The sequence below is a fragment of the Otolemur garnettii genome, unplaced genomic scaffold (assembly GCF_000181295.1).
Source record: "Otolemur garnettii isolate 467f Iridium unplaced genomic scaffold, OtoGar3 scaffold00025, whole genome shotgun sequence".
NCBI lineage: Eukaryota > Metazoa > Chordata > Mammalia > Primates > Galagidae > Otolemur > Otolemur garnettii.
The window spans coordinates 14081233-14095221 of record NW_003852420.1 but is presented as its reverse complement, the minus strand read 5'-3'; the positions used below and the strand labels follow the sequence as shown (position 1 = coordinate 14095221).

Below are 13989 nucleotides of genomic sequence, written 5' to 3'. Positions count from 1 at the left end.
GACTCACAGCTCAAAAATATTTATGCAGATTAAAAACATATACCCAGTATATTAATATCTACTAAAACTGAACATACCTAACAATTCTACTCTTAGGCATACACATAACAGAAATGCAATATACCTGCACCCAAAGACATGCACAGGAATGTTCATTTCTGCATTGTTTGTAATGGCCCCAGGCTGGAAACCACCCAGAGCCCATCAAAGGTAGGGAGGATGGTTTAATTGTGGCATAGCCGTACAATGAATGGAATGCACCATGGCTCTGAGCATGAACAATCTATACTCACCGACATAGATACATCTCATGAACAGAAATTTGCATAAAAGAAGGCAGATGCAAAAGAGCATACCTGGTGTGATTCCATTTGCATGAAGTTCAAAAACAGGCAAAACTAATCTGTTGTTAGAAGGATGGTGGTTACCCTGAGGGTGATGCTTGAGAGGCTCTGGAGGGTATCTCCTGCGGGCCGCTAACCCCTCTTCCTTGATCTGAGTGCTGGTTACCTGGGTGTGTTTAGGTTTTGAAAGTTCATGAACCATACCATGATTGTGCACTTCTCCCTGTGTGTTATATCTCAGTAAGAATATAAAAGATACAGCAACACATAAAACAACATTATGCACTTTGCAAGAAATTCTGCATATTTAAAGACATACATTAGGAGTCCATGAGGCAAAAAAAAAAAAAAAAAATAAGGACATGTATCAAAAGCAGAAGAGAGGGTTTCAGAGAGGTCAAAATTGAGTGGGGGTGGGGGAAAAAGGAGAAAATAATATAAGCAAGAAAGGGTTCTTGCATTCTAAATCATGACTCTGTGCTATTAACTGAGAGGTGGATTAACTTAACCCTCTGTACTTTTGTGCATAAAAAATAAATGTAAAATGTAATTTAGAAAACCAGATAACCAAATGAACTATAGCGCTCATACACTATGGAATATTTTGCAGCTATTAGAAAATGGGAGAGAGATCTCAATACAGCAATCAAGATTATCCAAGAGCAAAGTTGCAAAGTGCTAGGTGTGTGCTCCGTGCTTTCCTGCCCCACCACCTCACAATAGTCCCTCAGCTTTTCCCTGGGTTCATAGCTGTGTCTTTAAATGCATATGACAGTTCTGAAAAGACAACCAAACTAGCAGGAACTGAGATGGGGAGAGGAGGGTCAAAAAAGAACTTTAGTCTTCTCTGTAATGCTTTCATTTTCAATAAAAAGAATCTATTCATGGAATTGAAAATGAATGAAATTAGTATTAAAAGAAATAGTAAAGGCCAGCTCAAAGAGGCCTGGAACATTCTGGGGCTTTAGGGTCACTTAAGATTTTTCAAGTCAAGCCATAGGGCCATCTGTTGCTTGATGAAAATCGAAGTGTGGGGAATTGGGAGAAATGTCCCCACCTGGTGTCCCCATCTGGCTGCATGATTTGGGGAGGGTCCCATCCTCCTCCCTGACGTCAGCGTCCTCATCTGCCTGATGGGAATCAGCTTTCTACGTTACTCTGGGATGTGGGAGGATGAAGCGAGGGCATGAGGAGACTCACATGAATGTGAGGGATTATTCTCTGGGTCAGGAGAGGAGAGGGTGTGGAGGCTTCTCTTCCACCTGCCAAGACCACAAGGGCACAAAGGAAGTGTAGGGAGGAGCTGGGACCACCCAGGCAAGCAAACAGACCATCTGTTGGACAGGAGCATGATGTCAGCAGCTGGGAAGCCTGACCTGGACTCCTCACAGCCAGAGCTGGTAGAGCAGCCACCCAGGCTGATTGGAGAATCAGGACATTGACCCAGCCGCTCTCATTGTTCTCTCCCAGCTCAGTGCAGCCACAGCTCATGACCTCTCCAAGCTCCATCATCAACCTCCCACAACCCAGAGGACATGTTATCACCAGAGCCAGATGGGGACACAGAGGGGGCTTTCACAAGTCAACCCAATCACATCAGTGCTTACTTAAAACCTTCCAGTGGAATCTGAGAATGAAATCTAATCCCTTTACCTCAGTTGTCAAGGCCCGGCATGATCTACAGCTCCCACTCCCCACTTTAAGAGCCTGGCCTCAGAGAAAATCTGCTTAAGTTAGAATCCTGGCCCTTGGGCCCACGTGGGTGCCTCATGCCTATAATCTTAGCACTCTGGGAGCCCGTGGTGAGAGAATTGTTTGAGGGTAGGGGTTTTAGAACAGCTCAAGAATGAGCAAGACCCATCTCCATGAAGAAAAAAAATTCTGGCTCTTCTCATTCATTCATTCAAAAACGTTTATCGAGCACCTGCTTTGGCCAGGCACTGGTCTAGATACTTGGGATACATCAGCGAACAAATGATACAAAGATTCCTGCCCTCATGGAGCCTCCTTTTTAGCAGAGGGAGATTAACAATACCATAATTAGTAAATTCTGTAGCATGCTGGAAGAGACAAAAGCTATTTAAAAAAAGAAGAAGAAAAGAAAAGAAAAATAGAGCAGAGGAAATTGATCAGGAGTACCAGGGAGGGCCTCACGGAGAAGGTGACATTTAAGAGAAGACTTGCTGGAGGTGAGGGAGGGCACCATGCAGGCATCAGGGAAAGTGCAGGCAGAGAAGCCACCAGTGCAAAGGCCCTGAGGTAGGACCAGGCCCGCCTTGTTTGGGGAACAGCAAGGAGGTGGGAGATGACTCAGAGAGGCAGGGCCCTGTGGGCCTCTGAGAGGAATTTGGCTTTTACTGAGTGAGTTGAGAGCCTTGGAGGATTTCGACTCTAAAGGAGTAGGGTTGGGGCCAGCACAGAGAAGGAGAAAAAGCTGAGCAGGGCTTCAATCTCAGCCAGCCTGCGTGGATGGTGGCTTCACCCTGATCCTGCAGGAGAACTCTGGACGTTATACCTCAGAGTTATCCACACGGACTGGCCTCCCACCCTCACCCCAGGTAGGGAAGATGGGCTTCCATACCCCTAGATGATAGGTTACAGCGTAGAGGGAAGGAGAGCTCCCCAAGACTTCAGGAGCCTGAGGGCAGTCCCCCCTAAGGAGAGGTGTGGATGCCGGTCACCGAATGGTATCCTGTAAAGGGGCCTGAGAGGAATGTGTGTGGCATTGTTCTTTTTGGCTCCAGTTCCCAAAATGGAAGCCCTAACAGCCATGTCTTGTTTGGTCTGGGCTTAGGGTGGCTGAAGATGGGGGGCATGCCCCAGTGTGACTAGGTAGACATCTTCTGGTTAGAAAAGATTTAGGGATCACCTCATCCAGGGCTGGAATCTCCTCTGCAATATCCAGACCAATATCCAGCCTCTACTTACCTCTTGTGTTGGTGGATTAGTTACTCTTGAGTTAATTGTTTGTCTTTGGACACTTTGGCTTTTAGAAAGTGAAAAATCCACTCATTCATTCCATAAGCACTGACTGAGCACCTACTATGTGCCTGGCACCACGCCAGGCTCTGGAAATGCAACAGTGGACAAGACACATAAAGTCCCTGCCCTGAGGATCTCATGACTAGAGAGGGAAATGTTTATACAAAAAAGGTGATAGGGTAAGTGCAGAGATGAGGGGCACCCCCAGAAGTTGTGGGGGCCCGGAAGGGACTCTTGACACTTGGGAGGAGGTGACACTGAGCTGAGGAGTGGAGGCTAGATAGCTGTTACTCAAGTATAATGGTGTGGGAGAGAGTTAATCCAGGCAGAGGAGTATGTGCAAAGAATCCCACTTCTGGCCACCACCCCCACGGCTACCCCTTGGTCCAGTGACCACCCCGTGCAAAGAAACTGGGATATGTAGTCTCTAACTCCTCTCTTGATAGGAGTTCACACTTGTGGGCATTAACTCATTGGCATTCCCCATTGTGTCCTTGAGCAGAGATAAGTGGGAAGCTGGGTGACCTTCTAGTTGATTTTGGGTGGAGCATCAACAGTGCCTTCCACAATCCTGTACACTCAATTCCTTCTTCCCCTCCCTGACCTCATCTCCTATCCTCTCCTCCTCACTCACTCTGTTCCATCTACCCTGGCTATTCCTTCTGCCTGGAACACTCTTCCCTTAGATACCTACATGGCTCACCCTCTCACGGTCTCCCTACCCTGGCTCAAATGCCACGTGCTCAGGAAAGCCCTCTATGGCCATCTCATCTCAGACAACCCCTCTATCATTCCCTTTCCACCTTGCCCTGTGCTAATTTTTCTATATAAGATAAGCATTTGTACCGCCTGACATAAGATACATTTACTGGTTCGTGTGCTGGTTATTTCTCCCACCAGTCTGTGAATTTCTGCGGGCAGGGATCATGTTTGGTTTTACTTATGGCAGAATCCCTATTACAAGGCATGGAAAGTCAAGAAATATTTGCTGGAACCTAAGTGAACTCCAGGAGTCCTTCAGGGTCTGACCAACTCAAAGGCTTGTATATGAGTATGACTCCCTCCCCAACACGTCCAGGGGCCAGAGGTGGCCTCTAAGGGCCAATCACTGCCAAGACGCTACTAATGTGGGAGCCTCTCTCAGCTTGTCCCATCCAGATCCACGTGACAAGGGTCAGAGGTCAAGCTGGTCTAGCCTCTCTGGGCTGTAAGTAGTGCTAGGGTTCAGGCTCCAGAGATGGCTGGTGAGCCCTGTTTCTCCTTTGGCGAATGGCCGCCTTTTCTTCACAGGGCCTATGTCTGCGTTTCTGAACCAGAAGGTGTTTACACAAAACATCCTGGGTTTGGCGACAAATTCACCCTCAATGAGGAATCCTTAATGAATCTCCCTCCTTCCCCACACCAGGCGGCTGCAGGGAAAATTAGCTGAAGGCAGCCAAATGCCATGCAATGAGGAGGTGCTGCTGGGGCTTCTGGAGCCACAATTTGGGGGAGGGTTTTTTTTTCCAGGCCCAGAGGCAGCTGTGGTATGGACACCAGAGCACTTCCAGACCCTCCCAGCTTGCTATATGATGAGGCACTGCCCTTTTCCTGGCCGCAGTCTGCACCTGTGAAATGGGCCAGTAATAATCCCATCCATACAAATGTGGCTTTGAAATTCAAGGAAGACAAGGAGAGTGCGAGGCCTTGGTTACACTAGGTTAAAAGGGGAAAATAAAAATCTGGAATTGGGGGTTGGAGGACAGAGTTCTAGAATCAGTTCTGCTGTTGACTTTTCAAAGTCCTTGCCTCTTTCTGAGCCTTGGTTTTTTCCAACTGTACAATGAGTGGTTTGGGAGTGACGATCTCTAGGAACCCTGTGGTTTAGATGAGCAGCCACTTTTCACCTGCCTGCCTCCTCCAAGAAGTCCTCCTGGCCACAGTTATTTGCTTTTCTGACATAGTGCTTCATAGCTCACTGGCCATAGTTTTCAGCCTCTTCCATAGGTGTAGGTCAACCACTCTGAACAATGGGCCCCACACCCAGGGGCTCAAGTTGACATTGGCCAAAATGAATTAAAAATGATTCCTGCCTCCTTCTGGTCCTGTGGAGAGATAGTGGGGAGATTTTTATTCCTGTCCCAGTTTATAATTTGAAAATTGAAGGTGTCAGAGGCTAATATGAGACACATAGGCCTTCTTGGTGTCCCTTAAACAGGGGAAGAATGATTTCTATTTCTCCACTACTAATCACTACCTGTCACAGTATATAATTATTTGTTTTGTCATTAATTGTCGGTATTTCCTACGAGGATTAAGTTACATGAGGGCAAGGATTTTGTTTTGTTCACTGTTGCATCCTTAACACCTAAAACTGCCTCGCTGTAGTAGGTGCTCAACAAATATTTGAAGGGCTGTAGGGAGGGGCAAGAGGCAGCGCCGGACTGCGTGCTCTGGGCCTGCAGGAGGCGCTCCAGACACGCCTCCAAAGCTAGGTCCCGCCTCTGCGTCCGGCCGTCCCGTGCGAGCTGGAGCCTGCGCGCCACTCTCATTCTTTTAATTGCGCAGGCGCGCCGGAAGAGCTGTCAGATCGGCGCGTGCGCAGGGAGAACCAGAGGTGGGCCCCGGCGGAGTTAGAGCTGAGTATCTTCAGAGTTTCAACCAGAGTCAGTGGGCGCCATGCTGTCACCCGAGGCGGAGCGGGTGCTGCGGTACCTGGTCGAGGTGGAGGAGCTCGCCGAGGAGGTGCTGGCGGACAAGCGACAGGTGAGGGCCCGTGCGCGGCGCTGGGGCCTGGCGGGGAGCGCCGTAGGGACAAGCGCGGCGTAGCAGTGAGTTGACTTGGGCAGGGGGGTTTAATGGTTCCTAGACGACATGGAGCAGTTGCGAGGTAACTTGGGTCAAAAGCTTGATGCGACTCAGCGCGTCAGTCGTCCGGCTGGTATTAAGTGAGCGCCACCTTGGTGCTGGGCTTCCCCTCTCCATCCTTCTACTCCTTATCGTGCTCTCCAGATCCCAATCCTGGGCAGTTTCCCTGAGCATGTTTCAAAACGCAGTTGCCGGGCCCTCTCGTTGATCTGGGCGCCGTCAGTCAAGGCCCTCAGGAGAGGATAGGAACAGAAAAGGGGCTTGAGGAACCTTGTGATTGAGCGGGGTGAGGACGTGGGGAAAGGTGAGGCTCTGTTTATGGAGGACCTCATAAGGAGCTTGGGTTATTTTCTCATTTAATTGCCAAGTCTTTGATGGGAATTCATGAGGGAAGGAGGGTGATATAATTGGATTTAGGTTTTAAAAGGATCTTTCTGGCTACTGGGTGGAGTACAGATAGAGAAAGGCAAGATGGAGTCAAGGAGGTGGGTGAGGTACCATTGCTATGGTCCAGACGAGAGATGGGTTTGGATTAGGTGGGTGGTGGAGGGAAGTGAAAGGACCAGAAATATATTTTGGAGATGGACTTATGTATCGTGGGATAATGGTTACATAAAGGAGCAAGGAAGCAGGGGTCAAGAATGAATCCCCTTGTAGGTTCATTAACAACTCTGTCATCTTCAGGTAGAATGCAGGGGTGGTTGGTCAGGTACTTACTGAGAAGAGGAAGAGCCTATCATATACTGGATCAGGGTGTGCTAGGTGAGAATCACAAGACAAGTTTATTAAGTACCTATCATGTTTCAGGTACTGTGTTAACTCATTCAATTTCTGGCTTAGTAATCTGTGTGAGGTAGGTACTATTTCGGACTCCACTTTTCAGAGGTGTAAATAGGAAGGTGAGATTACACAGTAGGACTTAAACCTGGACCCTCCAGCCACAGAGCCAGCACTCTGAAGCAGCATGCTGTACTGCCACCTTCCTCAGTAGACGCTGTGTTACCACCATCTCAGTGCCCCTACCTCTGCTGTTCCAGTCTAGTGTTTTTGAGATTTTCATAATACTAAGTCAGAGTCAGCTGGAGAAGCTTGTTCAAACTAGAGCTTCTTAGGCCTGCTTAATTGCAATGTATAGGGGAGAAGTTTCCAATTTTCAGTAGTTCTGATGTGCCCTAAAGTTTGAGTGGGTAATAAAAAATTACCCATTTACTCACTCAGCAGACATTTTCCCAGCACCTTCTCTGTGGAAAGAGTGTCTGCACGAATTATTGTCTTTAAAGACTTGAAAGCTGAGTAGGAGAAGAAATAGGTTCACTCATCAGTCCATTTTAGGCAGAACATTGAACGTAACCTAGGAATAATGCCTTATCTCTTCAACCCTATGTCTGTCAAGAGGTGACAGGTTGTAGCACAAGGTAGCTGAGTTTCTTTTTGCCCCTGTGGTTTTCAGATTGTAGACCTGGACACTAAAAGGAATCAGAACCGAGAGGGCTTAAGGGCCCTGCAGAAGGATCTCAGCCTGTCTGGTAAGTTGAAACCTCCTCACTGCAGCCCTGGAGGCCTGTCCAGTTTTCCTTTTAAGGCCTTCACCTTGTCTCTGATAGAGGCCAGGCAGGAGGCCACACATGTGTGACTTAGCCTTTTGGGAAATTGAAACAGCCCATGGAAATGAAGAGCAAATGATACAGATCTGACATATACTGTGGCTCAGGATTCCAGGTGCTCACTTCAGTGACAGGCCTTAGTTCCTGGCTCCTTGACAGTGGCAGACACTGAGAGTTCCTGCCTTTGTGTTCTTCAGAGGAGAAAAACAATGTAAAATAGATAATTGAAAACTGAGAAAGCTAAAGATGGAGTTGGACTTGGGGTAGATGTTGGGTGTTGAGAATATCCAGAGGAGGAGCCCTTTAGATGAGGTCAGGTGGCTGTGGTAGAGTAAGCAAATGGGGAGAGTAAGCATGGCTGGAGAGAGGGGCAGAGACCAGGCTGTAGTGAAGGGCCTCGAGTACCAAGGGAGGAAGTTTCTATTTGTTGAAAGTATACTGAAATGTGTGTTGCCTTCCAGTTGCTTCTCATCTTATTGTAGCAAAATGTGGAGTCCTGTAAGACTCCGTGTAACCCAGCCCCCCATGAACGCTCTAATATCGCATCCTCTACTCTCCTCACTCATGACTCTCCCATCACTGGTCTCCTTACTGTTCCTAACACCTCAAACCACTACTGATATTTGCTGTTCTGTTTCCTTTGTCTGGCTCATACTCTCACCTTTGGGTCTCTGCCCAGATGTCACATAATCAGTGAGGCCTTCTTGGATTGCCTGGTATAAATAATAAGTGCCTCATCTGCTTTGGCCTTCCCTGTCCCTCTTAGCCTGCTTTTTCTCTACAGCTCTTATCAGGGTCTGAGAAATCATACCTCTGCTTATTCTCTTTCCTACTTTATAACATAAATTCCATAAAGGTGGGAACTTATCTTTTTCTGCTGTGTTCTCAGTGACTTAAACAATGCCTGGCAGAAAGTGCTCAAAAATATTTGTTGAGGGAATAACCATTTGCTATTTCAGAAGATGTGATGGTTTGCTTCGGGAACATGTTCATCAAGATGCCTCACCCTCAGACAAAGGAGATGATCGAGAAAGGTAAGGTCTCCTGGGGTGGGATATGGCTGCCTCTACCACAGCTTCACTCTTAAACCAGAATGGAGAGTCAGGCTTTGGGCAGCTTGACTGTGTTACAGGTTCAGACACATTTTATCATCCCTAAAAAGGGGATGCACTTACTTAGTTGTGAAGATGAGATTAAATAGTATGTATGCCTAGCACAGTACTCCTTTATCATGAGGAATGAGTTGGGCTTTAAATTACAGATAACCCCCCAAACTGAGGCTTAACAGTGGAGGGTTCTATTTTTCTCATGTAAAGAGTACAGATGTATGCAGTCCAGGTCTGGCACAGCTGCCTCAGCCGTGGCACCTTAGCATATTATGATTACAGTGTCCTCATGCCAGGCTGAGTAAAAGGCAAAAGGCTTTCTCCACATACAGCTTTCCCTTCTGTTTTGGCAATAAGGCCATCCTCCCTGGGACTTCCTGCCAACATCCCATTGACCAGAACCAAGTCACATAGCCACCCCTGGCTGGAAAGGAGCTTGAGAGAGTGAGCTTTTCCTTCTCACATCCCCTACAAAAGAGACTGGGTTTGAAAATGGGGAGTTTGTGGGGAGTGAACCTATAGGGTCTGCGTGTATTCAAATTCCACTGCCGTGTTTCTGAAGCAAAAAAGTCAGGTTGCAAATGGGTTCTTGGCTGGGAAAGGGACAAGTTATACAGATTTTCTCTTTTATACCCTTAAAAAATATATGGCCAAGAGGACCCAGCAGGGTTGCCTCAGTCCCTAAAGATAGGATGTCTCCATACATCTTGAAATAAAAATTTTAGTGGAGGACACTAAATCCAACCTGTAGGAGAAGTTTCCTCACTATTCTCTTGAAAAACATACACTAATATGTTGTGGTTATAAAATTAAATGTTGTCATTGTATTAACAGTAGGCTAGAAGCTTCTGGGATTAAGCTTTCAGAGGGAGTTGCCTGTCTGGGTTCAACTTGTGGTCTCTGGCTCTTTTCAGCCCACAAATGTGGTTTTGTCATCTTACGTAGATATACCTAGAAGTGTTCTGGAACATCATCGGGGTCTGTTTGGTTTTTTTTTTGAGACAATCTCACTTTTGTTGCCTTCAGTAGGGTGCTGTGGCATCATAACTCACAGCAACCTCAAACTCTTGGGCTCAAGTTTCCTCTTGCCTCAGCTTCCCAGGTAGCTGGGACTATAGGTGCCCACCACAACACTCACCATTTTTTTCAGCGACAGGATCTTGCTCTTGCTAAGGATGGTCTCAAACTCATGAGTTCAAGCAGTTCACCTGCCTCAGCCTCCCAGAGTGCTAGGATTATATGCTTGAGCCACCATGTCTGCCTTCATCAGGGTTCTTGGAGATTGACACAGGCTAAATAACCTCAGAGACACTGGGGTTACATTGAGAAATAGAACCATCTCCTAGGCTACAAGGCTTGGCCAGTCAGGGCTTCTCCCCATCACATAGAATAAAAATTTGTGGGGAAGACACACTAGCCAGATGTCATTCAAGAACAGGTGAAGTAGGTTGGTTGGTTGGTTGGTTGGTTATTCGATTGGTCATCAGGCTTTGATAATCACATCTGTCCTGCCTACCCTTCTCATGGGCTGTTGGTGACTCTAGGATACCTTTTCTGTTCACAGAAAAGGCTCGTCCATTGATTATTTAGGTCACATGTTTCCACAATAATGCTTTGCTTTGCTTTGCTTTTGAGACAGAGTCTCACTATGTCACCCTCAAGTGTTGTGGCATCACAGCCCACAGCAACCTCCAACTTTTGAGCTTAAGTGATTCAATTGCCTCCGCCTCCCAAGTAGCTGGGATTACAGGTGCCCACCACAACAGTTGGCTATTTTCTGGCTGCAGTTATTGTTTAGCAGGCCCATGCTAGGCTCCAACCCATCAGCCTGAGCATGTGTGGCTGGCGCCCTACTCACTGAGCTATAATGCTTTTCTCACTGAGCACTGAGCCAATAATGCTTTTCTAAAAACTCCTTATCTTTGATACACTTGGGTTTATAAAATTCCTCAGCGACCCATTTTCCATCCATCTAGGTTGGTCTGGGTCTATAGGTGCTTCATTTTATTCTTGCATTTGAATTTTCCATAAATTCCGAATTTGGAGGGTTAATCTAAATCCTGGTGTTGCCTTCCTGATCCACTGACCACAAAAGGCTCTCTGAGTGGTCTTGGACAGGTCATGTCCTTTCTATCTTTTAGTCCTTCCTCAGTTGGTCTCTGAGGTCCCCCTTTCCTTCCCAAATGCTAAGTGTCCTGTTGTCAGAGGGGCTGGTGTTTCTAATCCCTGGGTCAGACTGTGGTATAACCTCATTCTCTGTTCGCTTACCTTATTTTTATAGATCAGGATCATCTGGACAAAGAAATAGAAAAACTCCGGAAACAACTTAAAGTGAAGGTCAACCGCCTCTTTGAGGCCCAAGGTATTGTCCAGGGGGGAGCTGGAAACCAGGAGGGCAGAGAGCCATCAACATGGATTTTGCAGGGCAGGGGTGGGAAGCCCCTCAGAGGTAGGCAGTGGCCTGGCAGCATGTCAGGGGCACTGGAGGTATGGGGAGTGGTTGGTTGTAGCTGCCCAGAGATAGAATGGACAGGGAAATTTAGGGCATCTTATTCTTGTCATAGCTTCTTTGCCAGGTTCCAGGAACTGCCTGGGGTGGGGACTAGGATAGCTTTGACTGAGGAAATTCATGAAGGCTTCAGTCAGGTGGTCAAGGTCAGAGCTGAAATTGTAGATAAACCTAAGATTGGTCACAGGTGTGGCAAAATTCTGGGGGTGTCTGGGCAGGAGAGCCAAGACTTTGCAGATACACGGTGACCCAGGAATAGATAGCAATGCCTCATCTGGTGCTTTGCAGAATTTGAGCCCCATCCCTATCAGACCTCAGACCAGGTTTGGCAGCACTAATGCAGAGTCAGCCCCTTTCCTGGGCCTGACTCCAGAACCAGTGGGAGGCCTGACTTGCTGATGGATTGTCTTTCCTAGGCAAACCGGAGCTGAAGGGTTTTAACTTGAGCCCCCTCAACCAAGATGAGCTTAAAGCTATCAAGATCATCCTGAAAGGATGAGACTCAAGAAGCAAGATGGGGGACCAATGACCAGCATCCCCCCTGGGGTCTGGAGGACCCAGTCCCTTCCAAGCTTGAAACCTGCAAGGAAAGCATCTGCCCTTTACAGGGATGGGCATCAAGAATCTGGCCATGACTTCTGCACGAAGCCTCTTTGTAGTGCTTGGCTGCTCTGCGTTGGCAGAATGGAAGCCTCAGTCTGTCAGTGTCTGCTGGACGTGACCACCAGGGCTCAGTTCACACAAGACCTATTGACGGGCCCTGGCGGCCAGCAGTGGGAGTGTGGGGCAGTGCCTGTGGGGGCGTGAGAATGACTGCAACAGGCACTTCTCAACAATGGCCTGCTGTTCACATGGGCCCCCGGCTGGGAAGAATGGAGAAGGGCAGGGCGGGCGCTTCATTCCAGCATTCCTCTCTGGAGAACGGACACTTTCACGCAGGTGTAATGGAATTGGAATAAAGGGAAGCTCAAAAGTGGTTTCTGAATGAAGACAAACTCTCGGCGTTGTGTGTTCACCACAGTCATCGATGGAGTAGACACACATTTTCCCCTGCTGCCTCCGTTTTTGCCCTTTTTCCTGTTTGCTTCCAGGAGTGGGTGCTGCTTGTCGACCTGCTGTGGCCCTCTTTAGTCAGGAGAGCTTTGCAGAGTATTGCATGGGGGTTGGGCAAGTGAGACTGCCACTTAACATGCTACACGTGTAAGCATACCCTCCACCACCTCTGAAAACAGCCAGGCCAGTGCTGCTCAGAGTCCTGTTTTCCTTCAGTGGTTAGAAGTCCTAGTGGAAATGTGCTGTGAGGACACAACTGTCTTCTGTGTTGACTGAGGTCTTAATAAACGTTAGCTGAATGAATGAACAGCAGCTTCTAGTCTTTACCTCGTTAGGTCCCTCACTGAGGGCACACTACTACTTTTAGAATGCCAGCTATGAAGGCAGGGAGGTGATACCTGTCTTAAAATGAACCTGGGACCAGACAGGTAACAACAACAAATAGCATGGTAAGGACACCCCTCACCTGTTCCCCTTGTTCCACATGGCTCAGGCCAAGAGTTATATAGTAACACAGACTGTTATGGCCAGATCTTAAGTTCTTTCTAAGAGAAATTAGAAATTCGTTAAGTTGAATCTCCTATCTTAAAAAAAAATTTTTTTTAAATGTCAGCTTTATTTATTTTTGAGACAGAGTCTTGCTTTCTTGCCCTTGGTAGAGTACCATGGTGTCACAGCAACCTCAAACTCTTGGGCTCAAGTGATTCTCTTGCCTCAGCCTCCCAAGTGGCTGGGACTACAGGGCCCCACCAGAATCCCTGGCTATTTTTTGTTGCAGTTTGGCTGGGGCCGGGTTCGAACCCGCCACCTTCAGTATATGGAGCTGGCACCCTACCCACTGAGCCACAGGTACCACCCCTTTTAAATATTTCCAGTTCAGAAAATGTTTAAAGATATGAGTGTTAGTGAATAAAACATTTCACATAAGCCAAGTTTGGCCCAGACCTATAAGTTTGCATCCTCTTGAGTTTTGTAGAAGTTACTGTGTTTTCTCCATGATAGCCCTAAGAAGTAGAGAAGTGGAATTGGAAAGAAACTAAATGCCCATCTACAAGGATCTAGTTAAAGGAATCAATAGCTCCTGATGGTGGAATACTGTATAACTGTAATGGAGAATAAGGGACAAGCCACAATTATAAGAGGGACTTTAACAAATATCAATGTAACCTAATTCTTTGTACCCTCAATGACTCCCAAATTAATAGTAAAAAGGGATAAGCTTCATGATCCGTTCAGTGAAAAAAGCCAGGGGCAAAACAGGTGTCTTAGAAGCTAATCATTTAGGGTGGTGCCTGTGGCTAAAGGAGAAGGGTGCCGCCCCCATATGCCAGAGGTGGTGGGTTCGAACCCAGCCACAGCCAAAAACTGCAACAAAGAAAAAAAAATGCCTATCACTTGTGTATAGGCATTACTGGTTTCCTCAGAACAGCAACTTTGAGATTGGGGCACAGAGTGGGTGGAAAGGTATTACCATATACCCTTTTCTAAATTAATGGGTTTTAAGCCATATGAACATATTGCTTATTTATAAATTAAATAGGGAG

The 13989-nt window shown here is 47.2% G+C and overlaps 1 protein-coding gene across 1 annotated transcript; it reads left to right on the top strand.

The window, feature by feature from the left end:
* Positions 1-5900: 5900 nt before the first annotated feature.
* On the top strand, positions 5901-12748 carry PDRG1 (p53 and DNA damage regulated 1). The gene is made up of 5 exons (XM_003788079.3): positions 5901-6071; positions 7624-7699; positions 8737-8811; positions 11165-11245; positions 11809-12748. The coding sequence occupies exons 1-5, from the start codon at positions 5985-5987 to the stop codon at positions 11889-11891; spliced, it is 402 nt and encodes a 133-aa protein (XP_003788127.1). The 5' UTR covers positions 5901-5984; the 3' UTR covers positions 11892-12748.
* The last annotated feature ends 1241 nt before the right edge of the window (positions 12749-13989 follow it).

Excerpts from the sequence above, each read along its gene's own strand:
- PDRG1 (XM_003788079.3), top strand. The coding sequence starts at position 5,985 with ATGCTGTCACCCGAGGCGGAGCGGGTGCTGCGGTACCTGGTCGAGGTG. Across the intron at positions 6,072-7,623 it reads TGCTGGCGGACAAGCGACAG|ATTGTAGACCTGGACACTAA; the intron begins GTGAGGGCCCGT and ends TGTGGTTTTCAG. Across the intron at positions 7,700-8,736 it reads GAAGGATCTCAGCCTGTCTG|AAGATGTGATGGTTTGCTTC; the intron begins GTAAGTTGAAAC and ends TTGCTATTTCAG.